General features: G+C 33.3%; 2 protein-coding genes across 2 annotated transcripts; one reads left to right on the top strand and one right to left on the bottom strand.

Moving 5' to 3' along the window:
* Positions 1-108: 108 nt before the first annotated feature.
* LOC140748287 (lysosomal phospholipase A and acyltransferase) lies at positions 109-8,644 on the top strand. The gene is made up of 7 exons (XM_073081080.1): positions 109-542; positions 1,238-1,612; positions 1,759-1,986; positions 5,272-5,443; positions 5,837-5,959; positions 6,334-6,572; positions 7,132-8,644. Exons 1-6 carry the CDS (start codon positions 455-457, stop codon positions 6,569-6,571), a joined length of 1,224 nt encoding a protein of 407 aa, XP_072937181.1. The 5' UTR covers positions 109-454; the 3' UTR covers position 6,572; positions 7,132-8,644.
* On the bottom strand, positions 8,634-18,598 carry LOC140748286 (TBC1 domain family member 20). Its single transcript, XM_073081079.1, has 9 exons — positions 18,381-18,598; positions 18,090-18,218; positions 17,801-17,907; positions 17,250-17,387; positions 16,037-16,239; positions 15,061-15,277; positions 14,661-14,770; positions 13,841-14,047; positions 8,634-9,100 (listed from the first exon to the last, which is right to left on the bottom strand). The coding sequence occupies exons 1-9, from the start codon at positions 18,529-18,531 to the stop codon at positions 9,073-9,075; spliced, it is 1,290 nt and encodes a 429-aa protein (XP_072937180.1). The 5' UTR covers positions 18,532-18,598; the 3' UTR covers positions 8,634-9,072.
* Between the last annotated feature and the right edge of the window lie 513 nt (positions 18,599-19,111).

The following is a 19,111-nucleotide window of genomic DNA, read 5'->3' as shown; positions in this document are numbered from 1 at the left end:
TAATGCATTATATATTAATTAAACCAAACATAAGAGTATGGAAAGTAAATCAACATTTTGTTATAAAACGGAATGTAAGGATAAAGTCAATGTCAATTGTAACTTCTTAAAATGTCATTGTCATTTTAGTCCATTTATATTTTACACCACTCCAATGTTCAATAAAATTATGATCGATGTTATCTCGATAAGGCGACCAGGCATTCATTAGTGGTTTAATATCAAAACAACTATGAGACTGTAAACAAATTGCCGTGCGTGCGGCTTGCGGTTATCGGTACCAGTTTCTCCTTGGACGTCGGGATATCGCGCGATTTAACGTCATTTTAAAATTCTCGCTAATACGATTAAAATATTACGTAAAACAATAGAGGATACCGTAGCCGTGTATTTATTATTTACCACCGAGAAGCGGGTAAAGTTATACGTGTATAAATTATACTGTTGTGTGGAGATGCCCAGGTCCAAATGGAATTTATTAAGTTTATTAGCGTGTTGTTTATTCGCGCAGAATTCTTTTGGATTTTCGCCGGTTATTTTTAGTAAGTACTCTCTTTAAATATCCTTAGTAACACCTTTCTAGAATGTGCGTGTCATGTGTAGTGATTGTCAAGGATAAGATATAACTAACAAGTTACATTTTTTTGTAATGACGACATGTTTTAATTTATGTTTTTTTAAATGATTTATATAATTGTTTAATAACTTTAGTTTATAAATTTCATTTAGTTCATATAAAAAATACAACATCATTTCAAATAAAGTTTTAATATTTTATGGCCACCTTAGGATGTATTTACAATATCCATGTAATGTATAGGTCATTGACACCAACATCTCTTCATGTGAATATTAATTAATGCTGGAGATAAAGTTAAGAGTCAGTGACTTTATGAACATAGTGTAATTATGGAGTAAAATTATAAATTATTTCTTATTATTTTTCTTTTTATAAGATTTATACATAATGTAAAATAATCAAAATAAAATGTATTTCAATTTTTACTTGGAAATCATTAGTTTGATAAAATTTAAGCCTTTAATTAAGTCTTGATAACTAATCAATTAATTGTGAATTTATTATGATATAATTTATTCCAATTACTACATTATTTATTTCGGATAGTGCTGTATTAATTGTTATTATTCAAAATACTATTAAATCCTTTACTGCCCAGGGCACAATATGCAATAATTTATTACATTTCATTTATTTTTTTGAATCATTCCATTTAAGTACCTGGAGATGGTGGCAGTCAGCTAGAAGCTAAGCTGAATAAATCAAGTGTAGTGCACTACATATGTGCAAAGACTTCCAATGAGTTCTTCAACATCTGGCTCAACTTGGAGCTGCTGGTGCCCTTCGTCATAGACTGCTGGGTGGACAACCTGCGGCTGGAGTACGACAATGTCACTAGAACCACCAAGGCACCTGTTGGTGTGGACATCAGGGTGCCGGGCTGGGGCAACTCGGAGCCAGTTGAGTGGCTCGATCCATCACACGAATCTAGTGGGGCGTACTTCAATACTATAGCTGATGCTTTAGCCAAAATTGGATATATCAGAAATGTATCTCTTAGAGGAGCACCTTATGATTTTAGGAAAGCACCAAGTAAGTATATATACATGCTAAAATAAGAGTTATTTTTGTACATGACTTTTGCGACTTCCCTTGTGAAATACTTCTTTACTTGGTAACATAAAAATTTGGTTATGCCTAAATTATATTTAACTAATCTCAAATTCATTTGATAACAGACGAAAACGAGGAATTCTTTGTGAAATTAAAAGTACTAGTGGAAGAGACATACACAATGAACAATAAGACAGCCGTGACGCTGGTGGTGCACAGCATGGGCGGCTCCATGGCTCTGCACTTCTTGCGCCTGCAGACACAAAGCTGGAAAGACCAGTACATCAGGCGCATGATCTCCCTCTCCACACCCTGGGGTGGTGCTATGAAGGCTCTCAAGGTGTTTGCAATTGGTAAGTAAAAAAATGTGCCTGTAGTAAGTACACTCCAAATAAATTCTAGTGTCACTGTGCAATGGCCTGTCAATGTTGTCTAGCTATGACAACTAGTGTAAGAATATATTGAATACTAATCTGCCTCAAAAAAATTAAGTAAATTTCAAACTGCTCAACCTATTTCAATTCAATTTTGTTAATGTGTATGTGAATGATGAGGATGAACTCGAAAGTGTGTAATCGATTTTATTTTCACAAAAATGTCCTGCAGTTTTGCCATTATTTCGATTTCTTAGCTTATACTTTTTACCAAATGATACTATAAGCAAAAAACCGATTTTAAAAATTGTCCCTACAATCCGTGAAACGAGGTACACGCATCTGCGATCGTATCAGGAATCGCAGATATGATCGCAAATGTCTACTCTATTCTATAATTATACTTCACGTGTTTGAAGTGCCGGACAGTAACTAACTTTGTATATAGTATTATATATTTACTTCATGACACACTTACATTTTCTCATGCATTGCTAACGTAAGTATTTTACCGTTATGCACCTATACTTGAATTTATAAAACTTACGCACGTTTATGTATTGTAATTGATTTAGTGAACAATGCATAATAAACATACGTTCAAATTAGGATTCATATTTATATATAGGATCTACATAGTTTTCGTACTATCTCATAGATTATGTATTATCTATACAATTGTTCAGAATTGGAATACTGGAACAACAACCTATGTATTATAGTCCGATACACTTGCAATAAAGATTTCATTTTATTTATACACTAAACGAATATCTTTAGCGAAATAGTTATAATACGACTAATTCGTCCGTATGAAATCTTTTTGACGATTGATCGATCGATCTTTCTTTATCAAGGTCGTCCAAAACTGGTATCCATAAAACCACTAAAAGTTAAAAATTGACGGAATTTTTGAAGACACAACGTGGATTTCATGCGTAAAGAATAGAACTCGTGATACAGATTTCCCTCTTAGAACTTTTGTACACGCGCTGGTGATTTTAAAATTAAATAACCGGTCTTTTCTTAACATGCCTTTAAAATATATAGTGCAAAAAATAAATAATATTTATATTGCAACTCAGTCTGACTATGCATTATTTATGAACAAATTTTTCCTCAAATAAAACAAGCAGGACTTAATATTTACTTTTCTTTAGAATTAATGTTTGAGTCACATCCTTTAGTGAAGGAAAATCAGTTGCATTATCAATAAAACTGCTGAGTAATAGTGAGTGTGAACAATTGCACATACATAACATGTTTTTGTTTACCCTGCAACCTAGTTTGTGGTAAACGGTATGAAAGAGAAGCATTTTTAAATCTTGTATCCTTATTTTATTGGGAGCGTAATAATCATGATCACGGTCCATGATCTCTACATTGGGATTTGTAATAAGGATAATAAGAGGAGCAACAAACACTTTTTGAGAACATTTTGGAGTACCTATGTGACTCAACAGCTTTTCAAGCTTTTCGGCTATTTTTGAAGCTTTTCAACAGTTAAAAATATTCATTGTTTAAATTTAATACAGAAATAATTTGTTAAATCGCAATGTTTCGGTATATGACTAAAATAATCTTGTTGATAAATCAGTAATTTGTCGCAATAAAAGCAATAGTAACATTTCTTACGTCAACTGTACACAAAATTAGGTCAAAGTCTAAGTACGCACTATTCTTGACCTAAATACGCTGAATAAGCAATTCTATGAGTTACAGATTGCAATTGCGAATCGAATACAATTAATTTATGTAATATACCTTATTTAACAAATACCACTGTATAATGTAGGTTATACCGCGTCTTCTCTCGCGTTATATAGGTAGAATTTATATCTGAAATATTAAATTAAATTATTCGTACATAAGACTTATTCAAAATAATGACTTATCGCTTAAATACCAATCGCTTAAAAAAACAATATAAATGGTATTATGCCGTCGTAGAATAATTGAATTAAAGAATTATAAATAAGCAATAGAACATTTTATTTAATTATAAGAAGGAAACATAAAAAATATGACGGACATTATAATACGTATAAACATTTTATTTTGCGTATTCAATTATAATATAGAATCGATAAAATGAATAACAAAGTTATTGCTTACTACGAGTATTGCGTAAATCGAACTTATCTGTTATTTGTTTATTATAAAATTGTCTATTTTACTTAAGAATAGAAATAAAATGAATAACATAACAATATTAATAAATTTGATATGAAGCAGACGTAAAACGCATGCTTAATTGTAATCCAAAATGTAGGAAAATTATTAAGTTAGTTAAATAGGTATTTTATATTATTTAAATTATTGCGCTAACCCCTGATAATCCGAATAAATGTGGAGCAGGACAGGTAATTAATTGCAATTTAATGTCTTTGCCAATCTTTAATGTAAATCGGTATTAAATATAGACCTTATTCTTCATTTTCTTCATTGTTATCAGGCAGGTAACCATCATTCATTTCAAATAATAATTCCGAGATTATAAGAAAATCGTTATAAATGTGAAAAATATTTAAATGTATTGTACTTGGCTTGAGTGATGTAACTGAATTATAACTGAGAGGGTTGGGTTCACGGAAATGCATCTTAATAGCATAGAATATATAAAATATATGGTACGTAGGTTTATGGAAAAATAGGTATCTTTCCATATTAATTCGTACATTGCAATTATTTTCAATTGCCTTTATAATTTGTTTACAACTGTTTATATTTGTAACTCTATCAAAACAATAACAAGGATAGACAAGAAGAGACTTCATTGTAATCGTATGAGCACGCGTACTATGAACATCTTTGTTTGTATGTTGAATGAGTATGGTAGACCTCAAAAAGTGTGATAATATTATGTAATTAAAGAAGCAAGAGAGTATGCAGCTTAAGATTATGATCTCTGCCAGCTACGGACTTACGTACCCAACCGCAAATACAACCGCAATGCGTCTTACCTAGTATTGGTCACAAATGCTCCTCCTAAGGCCCGAGATGACATCTTCAAAGATAAATTGCGCTACTACACCCTTCCAATCAGAGCTCAGCATTAAGTGTAAAAACGGTTTCGATGGTTTAAAAATCACGTTAGTATGTAGGTATATCTTTAAGACAATCGTCTATAAGACAGATTGATAGTGATATCATTGCTGCTTTAAGGAGAAATAGGGCGGCAGTCCGCAGTCTCGCCGATAAATGACGAATAAAAGGTCTAAAATTCTCCTGCTATCGATAACTGTAAGCCTCTATGCATTCCAGGAGACGACCTGGGCTCGATGATGCTCAGCGAGAGCACGCTGCGCACGCAGCAGATTACGTGCCCGTCGCTGGCCTGGCTGATCCCCTCGCCGCTGTTCTGGAAGCCCTCCGAGGTGCTCGTGCAGACCGACAAGTATAACTACACTATCAGCGACCTGCAGAAGCTGTTCACGTGAGTCTCGCAAATCTTGGATATATAAAACGGCTTATTTTTTTTATTTTGCTTGACATTATTGTAGTTACTGGTCGTTTGCATAATATGGCGGGAATCCAACCTCATGGTCACAGATGTGTTGTAACTCCTTAGGAATGAATAGGAATATAGGAATGTTAGTATCGGTAGTAGTGGTTAATTTTTATAAGTGCTCTTGTAGTTCGGCGCATTTTAATTAGAGGATCTATTTCTTATAAATTGCCCCTATATTAGTGTTATAATTATATTAATCCTAAATAATGACATGGCAGTAAAACTCAGTTCAAATATGTCACGTTATCTTTTAAATAATATCAAAATTCAAAACCGAACATCTTTAGTATTAAATCATTCTAAATAATTTTTTTCCAGTGATATGGAGGTGCCTAATGCGTGGGAGATGCGTAAGGATACAGAGAAGTACACGCAGGATTTCAGCCCGCCCGGCGTCGAGTTGCATTGCCTCTACGGGTATAACATATCGACAGTAGAGAAGTGAGTTTTTCGTACCAATTTTACGATGTTCTCCTAGATGAATACTATTAGAGGATTATTTTAAACTGTAATGGATTGCATCTTGTTCATGTTGTTCTTAAGAGGGATTTTTTTAAGCTATTTCTCTTTATTTATATGAACCAGACCACTTCGTAAATCGTAATTTCCTATATTACCAGACTATCCCTACATTTTCCTAATGGACTAACGTATCAAACACAAGCTTACTAGTTGCAAGTGTGATCTCATCAAATTGACCGTTTAGCCAATATTTAACCAGTGTGAATTGCAAGTGCGACCGCAATGAAAAACGTGTTAAAATTCCTAATGCCAAAGATCCGTACTTCGCCATAACACCGAGCACCATCCCGCAGGCTGGTGTACAAGCCGGGCACGTGGCTGGACGGCTACCCGACGCTGGCGGCGGGCGACGGCGACGGCACCGTGAACGCGCGCTCGCTGGCCGCGTGCGAGCGCTGGGCCAAGCGCCGCGCGCGCGCCACGCTCAACGGGAAGCCCGTCAAGGCGCTGGCGCTGCCCAACGCCGAGCACCTCAAGATCCTCCACGACCAGCGCGTGGTGGACTACGTCGTCACTGTCATGCAACTATGAGGTAGATTTTTTTTTATACTATAGAGTAGAAGACGAGCATGCAGTCCACCTGATTGTAAGTGGCTACTGCCGCCCATGGATATCTGTAATCAACCCCAGATAGGATTAGATATTCCTCTACCTGAGGTCGGCCACAGATGCGCCGCTACCCCCGAGGACTAACCTGGAACGCGGTCGGAAAAGTATGCCTCCGTCACCACATCCTTCAAAGCACAGGCATGTTATGAAATACCGCCGCCGGAGTCGAACCACAAATGGTTCTACCACCTTCAAACCATGTTATATTCTTAACCATGTTGTATAAATAAGAAGTAAAACGATGAAAAATGTCAAATCTTTCTAACGATTCATCTTTGTTTTTTCATCACCAGTATAAAAATAATAGAAATATAGCAGTTAGACAAGATTGGTATGATAATAATATTAATCATGGGTAGTTATATATTGTGCTGATAAGAAAATAAATCCAAAACATAGAATTGATAGACCTTGTTTGTAGGTTGCAGGTAGGAGTGTACAGTGATCATTTTACGTATAATTTGCCATTTATTTATTTTCAGGTACTGACACAACCGAAAATGAATTAGAACAGGTATTTAATTCTTCAATAGTATTTTAATAATATTACCATGAAGATTTTTTTAATTAATGGGAAATGCAATGTAAAAGAGTTACCTAGTAAGAGAAACACTTACCTCTGTTATATTTTTCATATTAAAATGGTCAATGAATACTTTTACGAACAACCTAAATCTATTAACCTATAGAACTTCAAATAAAAAAATATAAATAGTACATAAATTGCATTAAAAATACTCACTTCATGGTAGCTATATATAAGAACAACCTCTCAGTGTGGCATATCCGCAATATTTTTTGCTCAATTTATTTGTAGGTTTAGAAAGGAAAGGAAAACAATGGATTTTAAATAGGATTATAAAATGTTTAAAAATAAAGTACACCCTTTACTTCCAATTAGAATAAAAATCATAATAAGTTTTGAAATGCAATTATACGAATCTGAAGCATTTTCAAATACAAGTGTTTGTTGTACGATATTATTTTTAAAAGTTTAGTGAAAAATCAAGTTTCAAAATATAAAAATGCTCTCTAGCTTTTTTGGTAGAACAATGGCATAATATATTAGTTTTATATTAGTAATTTTTATATTAAGGTTATATTACCTGTTATGTTATAATTTATAAATTCTATGGATTAAAGTACTGGACTTTTGCTGGTACGAAAGTTACTTTATAAATTTATGTGAATCTCATAATAAAACGTTTATTAATTACATATTTAATTGAAATATTACTTGAGAATAAAAAGGTGCTTACTTAATTCGTTTTTGAAGGATATGAAATCGACGAATACTTTATATCTAGAACTTTTATCATTATGTAGAATATGACATTTCTAGGATGAACATACTAGGAAATATTATAATGCGTATAGTAACATTACAGAAATGTAATTTTAGAAAATAATGTGTAATTAAATGTTCTCATTAATGTGATGGGTAAATATTAGCAGATTTAATAAAATAATAAAACTCTCCATGAGATCCAGTGCCTATTTCTTATCAAATAGTTGCAAATTACTGAGTCCTATATAAATGCACATAATAATTTAGATTCAACTAAACATCCCCGTAGACTTAAATTGTAAAAGTGTTTTACTAATTGTTAATCAAAATAAAATATATTTATTGTGTAGGTTGCAATATTTTGTCATGTAATACCTCTAATTGTAATTGAAGCTTTACGGCTGTGATATGTGACCTCTCTGTGAAATGATTTTATTTACTCTTTTTATTATAGTTTTTTTGTCTGAGTTCTCTAATTCATTTTAATCGAAGCTGTGGTGGATGTCCACCAGCATCGTTTTAAATACATTAAAATGTTCAGATTTGAAGTTGTTAGCCCTCAGTCAATCATTTATATGGTAACGTTTTTGTTACATGTTTTTATTGTTATGTGGAGTCGAAACAATAATATTGATAGAGGTCGTGTTTGATTGTCAAAGTATGATGTGAATTGATTAAAGAATAAAGTTAGAAAACTATGAATAAAATGCACTTTTATTTAACAATCTACTGGTAACATTGTAAGGGCGTCCCAGATTATTGCCGCATTATCAAGCACTTCTTTGTTTATTATATGTCTGGTGGTAAAACATAGTAAGTAACTGCTCCGCTCAAAGGTATAAATCTGAGCTGGCGGGGAGGGTTACCAAAACCCCTGATAAATAAATCTAAACATGTGTTATGCCAGGAATACTTACTTGGTAACAGTGGGAGCTTGGTTCAACGACTACCTATTGTACAATTAATTTACTCTAAAAAAACTATCAAAAACGTTTATATAAAATTAAAGCAAAAAAACCTGTAATTTAATTTATGATTTGCCCGTCATTTTGTATTATCTCACAACCCAACTGGTTTCAGTGTTTGAAGACTTCACTTGACTAGCTTCCGTATCTGGGGTGCCCTTAATGAAACTTCACCCGTCCGGATTATCTTCGTATTTCCTGGAAATTACGAACATAATCAAATTTTCCTTTTTTCACAAACGTTAAACATAAAAAATATTTAGTAGGGAAAGGGTTATAGACCGTATGCTCTAGATCTCTTTGGAAAAGACCCCACCGTATTAGAAAATATATTTTACATAATTTAAAAAAGTGTGAGTTCTGCCAATAAAACACAAAAGTCGTAATAAATAGGTATGTAATGTTCCAAACGCCCAGTTTCGTCCACATCAACATTTCTCGAAACCTAACCAACAATTGCAATACAAAACTTACAAATTACAAACATATGAAAGATCACAAGCTCTAGTGACCGACTATAATGTGAACCTAATTCTATACAGATACAGATCAAAGTATATCATTCGTGACGGTGACATTTTTTGTATCTTATACAGCAGTTGTTTTACATGAAAGTATCCTATCACTTAAAGGGTGTAATAATGTTAGATGCCTTGATTAGCATTTAATAATAATCTGATTGGACAACCGAGTGCTTGAGATATATCTATATCTAAACTGATACTGTCAATGGGCTCGAACACAAAACTGCGATGCGACGCGATGCGAATTCGCAACGCAGAAAATTGCGATGCGAATTGCTGCGATGCGATATCGTGCGGCGTAGCGTCTCTCAGGGTGACCAACAACAACAACCACTGTGCGATGCGAATCAATTCGCAAGTTCTTGCGATGCGTCGAGGGAGCTCGCAGATTTTTGCGATGCGACGTCGCATCGCAGTTTTGTGTACGAACCCTATATCCGAATAATTTTAAATTTGATCTTACAATGTGTTTTCTATAATAATAAAATAATAATTGTAAATTATTTGAGCTCTTTAATTCACATAATACAAAATTATGTAACAGGAAAAATAAGTACCGATATTACTATTATTGATGTTTAAAAGATAACACCAGTTTTTAATTAATAACAATGGAAGATAAAATATACATGCATTTTTACTTGCGAACTTATGACAAACAAGATGATTTGATCACAGACTGCATAACACTAATAAACTAAAAATAATAATTTATGGTTTCAGACATTATCTATTGACTCCAGACGAGGTCTGGATTTACATAGATTCGATTTTTAATAAAACATTTATCAGATTTGGTGAAACTTAAGATTTCTTAGGGAGGCGTGCTGCTAAGGTGTTTGAGAGGTTCTCATTCATAGTTAAAAGAGATTCCACCGTACGAAAACATAGATAATTAATATAGTCGGATAGTTTATTGAGTTATGCAGTTTGTAATTTTAATAAATGGTCTACACCCAAAGGTTAATGTGTTAATCATATAAAGAATATGCATTGGGCACCAATATACATTTTTAATTATCTTTTAATGAAGATTAAAACAAATGTATTAATATTCATTGTTCAGTATAAAAAACTAAACGAGATACTTATGTTATAGTTGTGGTATATATAACTTAACACCAGAAGGTCTTTATTAAGTATATAATACTCTATATATAAACATTTCTGCAACAGTTTTTAACAGTTTATACAATATTCAACAAGAGTTATGGTTCAAACGCCTACTTGCAAAGGAAGTACATTTTTAACATCAAGTTTTATTTTTTAACGATTCTCTCCTTGTTAGTAAGCCTATGAGATTATGAAATAATGAATAAATGGATGAACGTTACATAATCTGATACTATAGTAATATCAATTATACTTAATAAATGCTTACATTTGTTCCTAGAGTAATATACCAGTCTACACTAAGTTTACCACCATTCGCACTACAAAACGAAATAAATACTAACTCAACTTAAATTATACAATACATACATTTTTACATATGTAATTATGGTGATAATTTATATTTAGTGCATTTTTCTTGGATGTCTAAATATGCTAAGATCCCATATTATATAGATTATAAAAACTTAATTCGTAGTAAAATACATTGGGTATATTATAGAAGGTTTTAAACAAAAAAAGAAGACTTAGAACAGAAGGTGCAAATTCATGGATTAGATAAAACTTTTTATTCCATTTTGTTTGGCACACTTGTATCGATCAGAAAAGAAAATAATTTGAAAAAATATTTTATCACACACACATAATACAATAGATGCAGTATCAACAGTGACAAGTTTCTACGTAAGCCCCGATTTGTTACAGTTTATAATACATAATACAATCAGATACATTGCAGTTTCACTTGGTGAATAAACAAGGAATGAGTGAAACAAACACATTAAACAAACTTATGTCTAGAATAAAGAAATCATACATTATCACATTTAGTAGAGAACATAATATACACACATTGAAATAAATAAATAAATTAAAGTACATAACTAAATCATAGCTTGAACATTTTTGGTTAAATAATTTCGACACACCTCAATTAAATTGTTAGCTTATATTCAGGTAACATGTTCATGAAATAATTGAGAATCATTATATATTAGAATTAAGATTAATATTAGTAGTATGTAGGGTGAGGTACAAAAATTGTGTAATCTAAATGAAGTGTGTAGAGCATCATGTAATTTTTTTACATGAATTTTGACTTCCCCACCCTTATACTTTATGAATATATTACTCCTATAATCAAAAGCTACAAGGGCTACTGAATTATCTGACTCACACCACGATTATTGAAGATATTCATAAGTATATGTATGGAAAATAAGGCAGCACATTTGTACAGAGGACATACCAATGTTACACTCCACAAATTTGTTTCAGCAGCTAAAATTACCATACAACACACTTTCACGCCACAATACATTTTAAAACGACCAATTTCATCACATACCTAATGCCTTACTGAAACGTTTAAAATGGTTGCATTACATTAAAATTTAAACATTTTATATACCTTAATAATACTTGCATTGTAGTGTTCCACTTCGTATATGAACATATATTTTTTTGTTAAATTACCGTTACAAAATACAAGCTTCATTTTTTACCAAAGTAACATATTCTGTTACAGTAATAGATAGTCTCATAAAATCAGGACTCTGCCACTTCCAGAATTTACGCCTGATTACTGACGGAATAGTTTCTTTTTCAAACTAAACAAATTTAAACCTATTTTAGCAAATGTATCTAAAATTACTATTGAAAACGACTTTACATTCAGAACCTGTTTAATTACTCACTCTGTTTTCATCACTGTTTATGAATTTTAACATTTTGCAAATGTTTCAGACCATATTTCATATTTATACTGTGTACTTAGCTGTATTTATATACTATATCGCCAATTCTTATCCTATAAGGCATTTAATTAGCAAGCATTACTTTGATTACAATTTAATGGTGGTCCTAAACGCTCTATCCTTAACTATCTGTGCTATAGAAAATGTGTTTACAATTTTTGGAAATGTCCATTAGTAGCATCATCTAAGACTTAGTCCTACAACTAGATGCGTAGCTTCACAAGGATATCATGATCCATTTAATCTTAATATAACAATCAATATAATTTTGATTCTAAAAATTAGGGGTTATAATTTTTAAAATTAAAATGGAATTCCGCCACCGAAATTCATACAAATATTATTTTCATAAATATACATTTCGTTTAGATACACCATTACACTGATATAAAGCCGTTGAGTATAATATTTCCTACCAACATCTACGTACAACATTTAACACTTTCCATCTAAAACGTCACTACACGAACTCACTCAGTTCATAGTACAATTTGTCCCTTTTCCTAATCAGTTTGTCTTCCGTCTTCAGGCGTTTTACGAATGATATATGATGACATTTGTCCCCACGCTACCCGAGCACCATGTCTCAATAGAACAGAATACTTAAACACTAACACAGTATATAATGAGAATAAAAATATACTTAATAATAACAACATAGTAGTCTCCCATCAACAGAACTTGGAAGGATTGAATGATTACAAAATGTAACAATAAAACATATTGGCTGTACCATCAATTACAATATGATTATTTCATATATTATCTTCTGACATTATTCTTTTTTACTTTTTTTTTCTATATTTGCATGTTCATTTGATGACAGGCTACATGTTCAGTAAACAATGAATATTTAAAAAAACAACTCTTATTAATCGTGTAATAATTGACAAGCCGTAAATAACCTTATATTTATATTTAACATAGAAAATATAACAATATTCGAAACATGACTGGGTACAAGCGAGGACTAGGAAATTGGGTTGTTGATAAAAGCCCTTTATAATGCTTGTTAATATAAACTTTATTATTTTAAAATAAAGTTAAATTAATCTTTAAACTAAGCAATTTTTAGTGACTCATGATCAATCAGGTTTGGGTAAAGGGTTGATATATATGAGAGAGGTGAAATCCAACAACCCAATTCCTGTATATATGGCAATGAGGCAGCGATGATGACCAATGGGGGAGTTGCGAAATAAGTATTTTGTAAAACTGATTCAAGGGTGTTTTACACAATGTGAACGAATTTTAAGCAAATGGATAGAAAAATAATGCTAGTTTTAAAATTTAAAATGACGATTAGTTTAACTACTACTTGTTACTTGTAAAAGTCCTGTTAAAAAGCTCCTGTTAAACAAAAATATATTTATTCTATTGCTCTGTTATTTTTTTGTTGCTGTTAACATTTCAAATCGAAGGCAACATTGTCAGCGGTTCGCTCACAAGATGCAAACACCCCAATCAGTCCCGAACTCCCAACCGGCCGGCGAGCCCCGCACGCCTACAAGCGGAACAAGACAAACTGATAGGCGTGGCGCTACCTGAAGAGGTCCGGGCGGTAGTACACGTAGACGGCGATGAGCGCCGCGGCCGCTGCCAGCGCTACGCGGCGGCCGGCGGGCGCGCGCAGGGCGGGCGGCACGTAGCGCTGCAGCCGCTGCAGGCGCGTCAGCAGCGGGCCGGCGCGCGGCGAGCGGCCCGCCTGCCGCCGCCGCATGCGCTCCTCGTCCAGCTTGCGCTGCTCCTCCCTGCAATGACACGCCGGACCATTGATGAGTAAAGATACATAGCCGCCTTGAAATTGAATGAAGCCCCAAGAGGCTGATTTGTCAGTTATTTTTGAGATTCTTCACAAATAAAAATTTTTTTAAAGAAAAATTACGAATAAATAACTAATCCTGCGTAATTTACGTAATAAATAAATAAGTATTTTAAATATTTTAGGGACATTATAGCACGGACTAATCACTTTTATTTCGATCCCATTACTCATCTTTTAGTAATATAATATTTGTTTCCTGTTAGTACTTAATGTAAACTTATTAATAAATGATGTGTTACGCCGGACCAAAAAAGTTTTATTTGAACAATAAATGTGTGATGCCCATTAGCATAATTTATGTATTTATGTAGCATGATTCACATTATAATTACTAATTATGATAAGTAAGTATTGTTATGATAAGTATTGTTGAGCAAAAACACCTGCAATTAAACTGTTAGTTGGAATACCTCTTGCCATTGTTTGTTTACTACACTATAATAAGATTCAATACCTGTAATGATCTAGTGTTAACTGGTAATATGTACAAAATTAAACATAACAATATAAGATTTTCACGCGAAAATCTCAATACTCACTCTCGCCTCTCCAGCGCAGCGACTTCACTTTCGAGATCAGTGGGGTCGTTTTCTTCGTACAATTTTTTTGCAGTCACCAAGATGTCTTCAAATGGCAAGTCATCTGGTAACTGGAAATAAATAATTTAAAAAAATCAGATGAACTGAAATACAAATAGAAACAAAAGTTTACACTACAAACAAATCCCTTGCTTTGTTACTAAATGTAATACATTACAATACAAGGTAACACATACATATGTATGTATGTGTTACCTTACAAATTCATATTTGTGCCAAACTGTTACCTAAAGCAGTCTAGTAAATAAATAGTCTAGTTAATCCACAATATCCAACACAAATGAAAATTAGGTATATGTATAAAACAATAAATAATTTGGCTAAAGTATTTCCATCTAACCCTCGAGAGCAAACAGTGCATCATGGCCATATCGCAGTCGCACTGCAGCACCTCGGCGGCGCGCTGCAGCACGATGGCGGCCGTCACGTACACCGGAAACAGCGGCGGCGCGCACAGGAAGTAGTCGTACAGCCGCACCACGTCCGTGTAGCGGTTCAGGCTGTGCCCGAACCACGTCAGGTACCACGGCAGCGCGAACATCGTGCCCACACCTGCCCTGCGAATTATTGCCCTTGTGAGGTCATTTTTATCACACTGCTGGGCCGTGCTGTATTAGTCCATAAGAAATTAAGCCAAGTGTGTAGGGCATTTTGTTTGGGGGGCACTAGAAACAGCAAAAAAAAAATTGCTAGCACACGAAAAGTAAGACTGTTCAAAAATCTGCATGTTTCAATGATTTTTTTAAGACCGATAGCCCACAGTGGTGAATTGGTCTTAATCCAACACTGCTGCTGGGCATGTGTCTCCCAGAGAAGACAATATAAGGAAATTGAGAAGGATTTGCGCTTAAAACTGACAAGGCGTTTTCCTTCTGCCTCTGCAATCTGATCGGAATCGGCACATGCATAAAAATACAAAAATGCATTGAGGTCTCTGACATCATAAGTGTTCTATGAAGACACAGATTCCACATAGTAGTTATTAACCACAAACCACAACTGTGATATAGAATGTTTCATTTGATATGCAAACAATATTTTCTTATGTAATCTAAAATACTATTTCTGTTTACTAATATTACATATTTCTTAATTTTTGATATGCAATCAAATTTAAACATTCTAATACTTCTTTAGTCTCAATACCCATCAAACTTGACGGATATAATTCTGAGTATCTCCAAATCTCAATTTATATTTACCTCAAAGTATAATAAGAACATGAAGTAATCTAATGTTCTTTGTTGTTGGTATATAGTAGCTATAATAGCTAACTATTATTAATTAAAAAATTAAACGTATTACAAGGTACTAACTTGTCCAAACACTCAGCAAGCCTATCATCAGCTCTCCGCACGACGGGCAGCATGTAGTTGAGCAGGTGTTGCGTGGGTTGCATGGTGGTCTGCATGAAGGGCGCCAGCGGAGCGCTCGGCCCGTACGACAGGCGGCACAGCAGCGGGAACGACGCGCGGTCCCCGCACACCAGCAGTAACGTGATCGCCACATCGTGGTAGCCCTGCGACATGGACAAATATAATAAGATTTTATTATTGATTTATACTCTACAGGGATGAAATCACCCTAAATTACAGGGGTCTCTACTGGCAGTAGCCAAGCCCCATAGGGATGAAATTGAGAACTGTCCATTCTCTATCAGCTGCTCATATACAAAATTATTCAGGAACATATTTTTTCCTGAAATACATACAGTTATGAGGGACCGCCAGCTTTTCTACTACTATGGTCATTTACGAATATTAAACAATCCCTTGACAATCAGAACATCAGAAGTCCATAGAATTTTGAAATTACCCATAATAAAGGTGCAGATAATTGGCTCCATGTAGCCAATTATAAACAATTACTGTAGAAGTACCCAAACAAGCTGGTGATGGAACTACAACTTATTATTCCATAAATCAGCTTGAGAATTGTGTAACTTTTTACAATTACATAACATGTATATGTGTCAAGAAATACAATTTTTTACAAAAATAATCTACCTAATTTATGTTATTTATGTATATGCATGATTTTTATATCATTTTTTTTTTATTTATTGCATTTGTTGCATTTCATTTATTGATTTTTAAATCAAGAAATCACATTCAACACATAAAGTACTTTGTTTCTTTAAGTACACATGTTTCTAATACAATTACAGATAAGAGCATATCAATAAACAGGAGTTCAATAAGAGTGGACATTACCACTAACCACTAGACTTCATTTATAAATGACTATTACTTTACTGTTATCAACTCACACAACAAGCAATCCTCTTATTGTACATTTTGTCATTCCAATTTTCTCTCTTTCATTTCATATATTGCACAATAGCATCATAATCTAGTAAAACAAAATTGTGGGCTTATTTATCAAATAGAAATCATAGCCATCTCATTATGGACTGTGGAGTAAGACACCCTTCAATTTCAATATTATTGTAACAGAATTCAATTTAAAAGAACAAGTAATAACTATTACTTGTACATATATACCATGAAAAGTTTATAGTTTACTGACCTGATAATACTTCAAGTGTGGGTACTTGATGATAACTCGTAGGATTAACACTGTTAGCTGATCTTGGAGGGCCACCCTCTGCTCATATGGAATGCCGGGAGGAAACCGCTTGAGTGATCTGTTCACATCTAGTACTACCTACAATTAAAAACAAAAGGGATTTGTCATTTCTGAAGCTAGCTTCTTACTGCAGTGGCACCATAGTATAGTTATCGCCAAACTGCTAGTCCTCTCTGAAGTTGTTGCAAGCAGGTGTAGTTGCTATGGCAATGCAATTCATTTCTATATTCAGAGTGGTAAGGGTGGTAAAATAATAGCAGTAACACTTTTTTTAGCCTTATAAAAAGAGTGTAGAGCTGCTGTGTTTTTACTTCCACAGTATGCATGCAGAGATACTAATATTAGGTGTTCTATGCCTTGAGGCAGTTGAATCATAATATATTCTACAATTCTTACATATCAATCTTACATAGATAGAAATATATTATAACATACTTGGTGAGGCAATAACTACAAATTTACACAAAACTATGATAAACAATTGAACTTACCTGGTTATATTCTGCGTGAGTGGACAATTCATCGAGTGAAGGGGGGTCTGTAAGTTCTTCCTGAGTCACTCCCACTAACAATGGCCATATTTGTTTTCTATATTCATCTAAAAATGCAGTATAATATTATCATAATTGCAATTCCCGAATTAATATTACATTTATATGATTAAAATAAAAAGAACAATATCATGGAAATTACCCATCCAAATTGCGAAAATATTCAAATCGTGTTAATAAAGTATTAATGCTTGTTTAAAATTACTGACATTAAAACATAATGACTAACCACATATTAATCCTCCTTTGCTCGTTGCAAAAAGCTGCCATTTCTCTAAATTAACTAAGTCGGGGTTGGCGAGACATTGCTCCATCTCTTTCCGCTTCGCCGTCACATCGGGATCCTCGAATTCGAATTCTGAAACATATTAAATGAGCACCAACTGTGGCCAACTTTCACTCAAATTTAACCTTTACATAATTAATAATATTGATAAATAGTAAAAATCATAAAATGTACATTCTGGAGAAGTAATAGGAAGTAAAATCGATTAAAAGCCATAATATTTGTTTATGATACCTTGATCGAACTTTAACTCAGAAGGCGTAGATATGTCATCTATATTTTGGGTATGATTCAAGTCGAGGGACTGTTTTTTCGATGGCGGCGAACAGTCCCCGTTCAGATTAGACTTGTCGTCGTAATCCCCATCGGGGCTGAAGGATTCCATTGTCGAAACACAAAATTAATCGAGCAAAAACATTACACCATCCTTCTGGCCGAGAGAATGTGATGACATTTCGTATTTTTCAGTAAGATGTCAAGTTCAGGAACTTGAAGGACTGTAATTTTAATTTTAATAATTTTATTTGAACAGTAAATAAAGGAATCTTATTTTTTTACGAATTAAAAATATATAAAATTATATTCAATGAACATTAAAATAAAAAAGTATGTGACTCTTTATTTATAAACAATGAAATTTAAGTTATTTTTTTTCGTACGTACATTATGAACGAATTTCATTTGACAGATTTGAAGTCAGCGTTCCTTTATACGCAATATTCCATAGACAGTAATTTAAAACCAACCTATAAGGATAGTTATTAAATGTTTGCACTCTTTGCACTAGTTATAAGAATTCAAAATATATTTGTCATGTCAAAACCAACAATGCGTCTATTATTCAAAACCATCATATATTTTGTAAGAGAATCATAAATAAACTCAAAAAGAAAAAAATAGCAACAGCTGTCAAATCTAAACTAACATTTTTTTGACGAACCATAAATCAAATAAAAATTAATATA

The sequence above is a fragment of the Epargyreus clarus genome, unplaced genomic scaffold (genome assembly GCF_041222505.1).
Source record: "Epargyreus clarus isolate Ecla_fem2 unplaced genomic scaffold, WU_Ecla_fem_2.2 ptg000015l, whole genome shotgun sequence".
NCBI classification, from domain to species: Eukaryota; Metazoa; Arthropoda; class Insecta; order Lepidoptera; family Hesperiidae; genus Epargyreus; species Epargyreus clarus.
Note: the sequence above shows the minus strand (reverse complement) of the source record. Positions and strands in the feature narration are given on the sequence as shown.

Bases quoted from the DNA above. Each gene is read 5' to 3' on its own strand.
- LOC140748287 (XM_073081080.1), top strand. From the start codon at position 455: ATGCCCAGGTCCAAATGGAATTTATTAAGTTTATTAGCGTGTTGTTTA. The intron at 1,987-5,271 runs GTAAGTAAAAAA...TATGCATTCCAG, and splicing joins TCTCAAGGTGTTTGCAATTG to GAGACGACCTGGGCTCGATG. The intron at 5,960-6,333 runs GTGAGTTTTTCG...ACCATCCCGCAG, and splicing joins AACATATCGACAGTAGAGAA to GCTGGTGTACAAGCCGGGCA.
- LOC140748286 (XM_073081079.1), bottom strand. From the start codon at position 18,531: ATGGAATCCTTCAGCCCCGATGGGGATTACGACGACAAGTCTAATCTG. The intron at 18,219-18,380 runs GTATCATAAACA...AATATGTTTCAG, and splicing joins TGAGTTAAAGTTCGATCAAG to AATTCGAATTCGAGGATCCC. The intron at 14,048-14,660 runs GTGAGTATTGAG...GTGTCATTGCAG, and splicing joins GCTGCGCTGGAGAGGCGAGA to GGAGGAGCAGCGCAAGCTGG.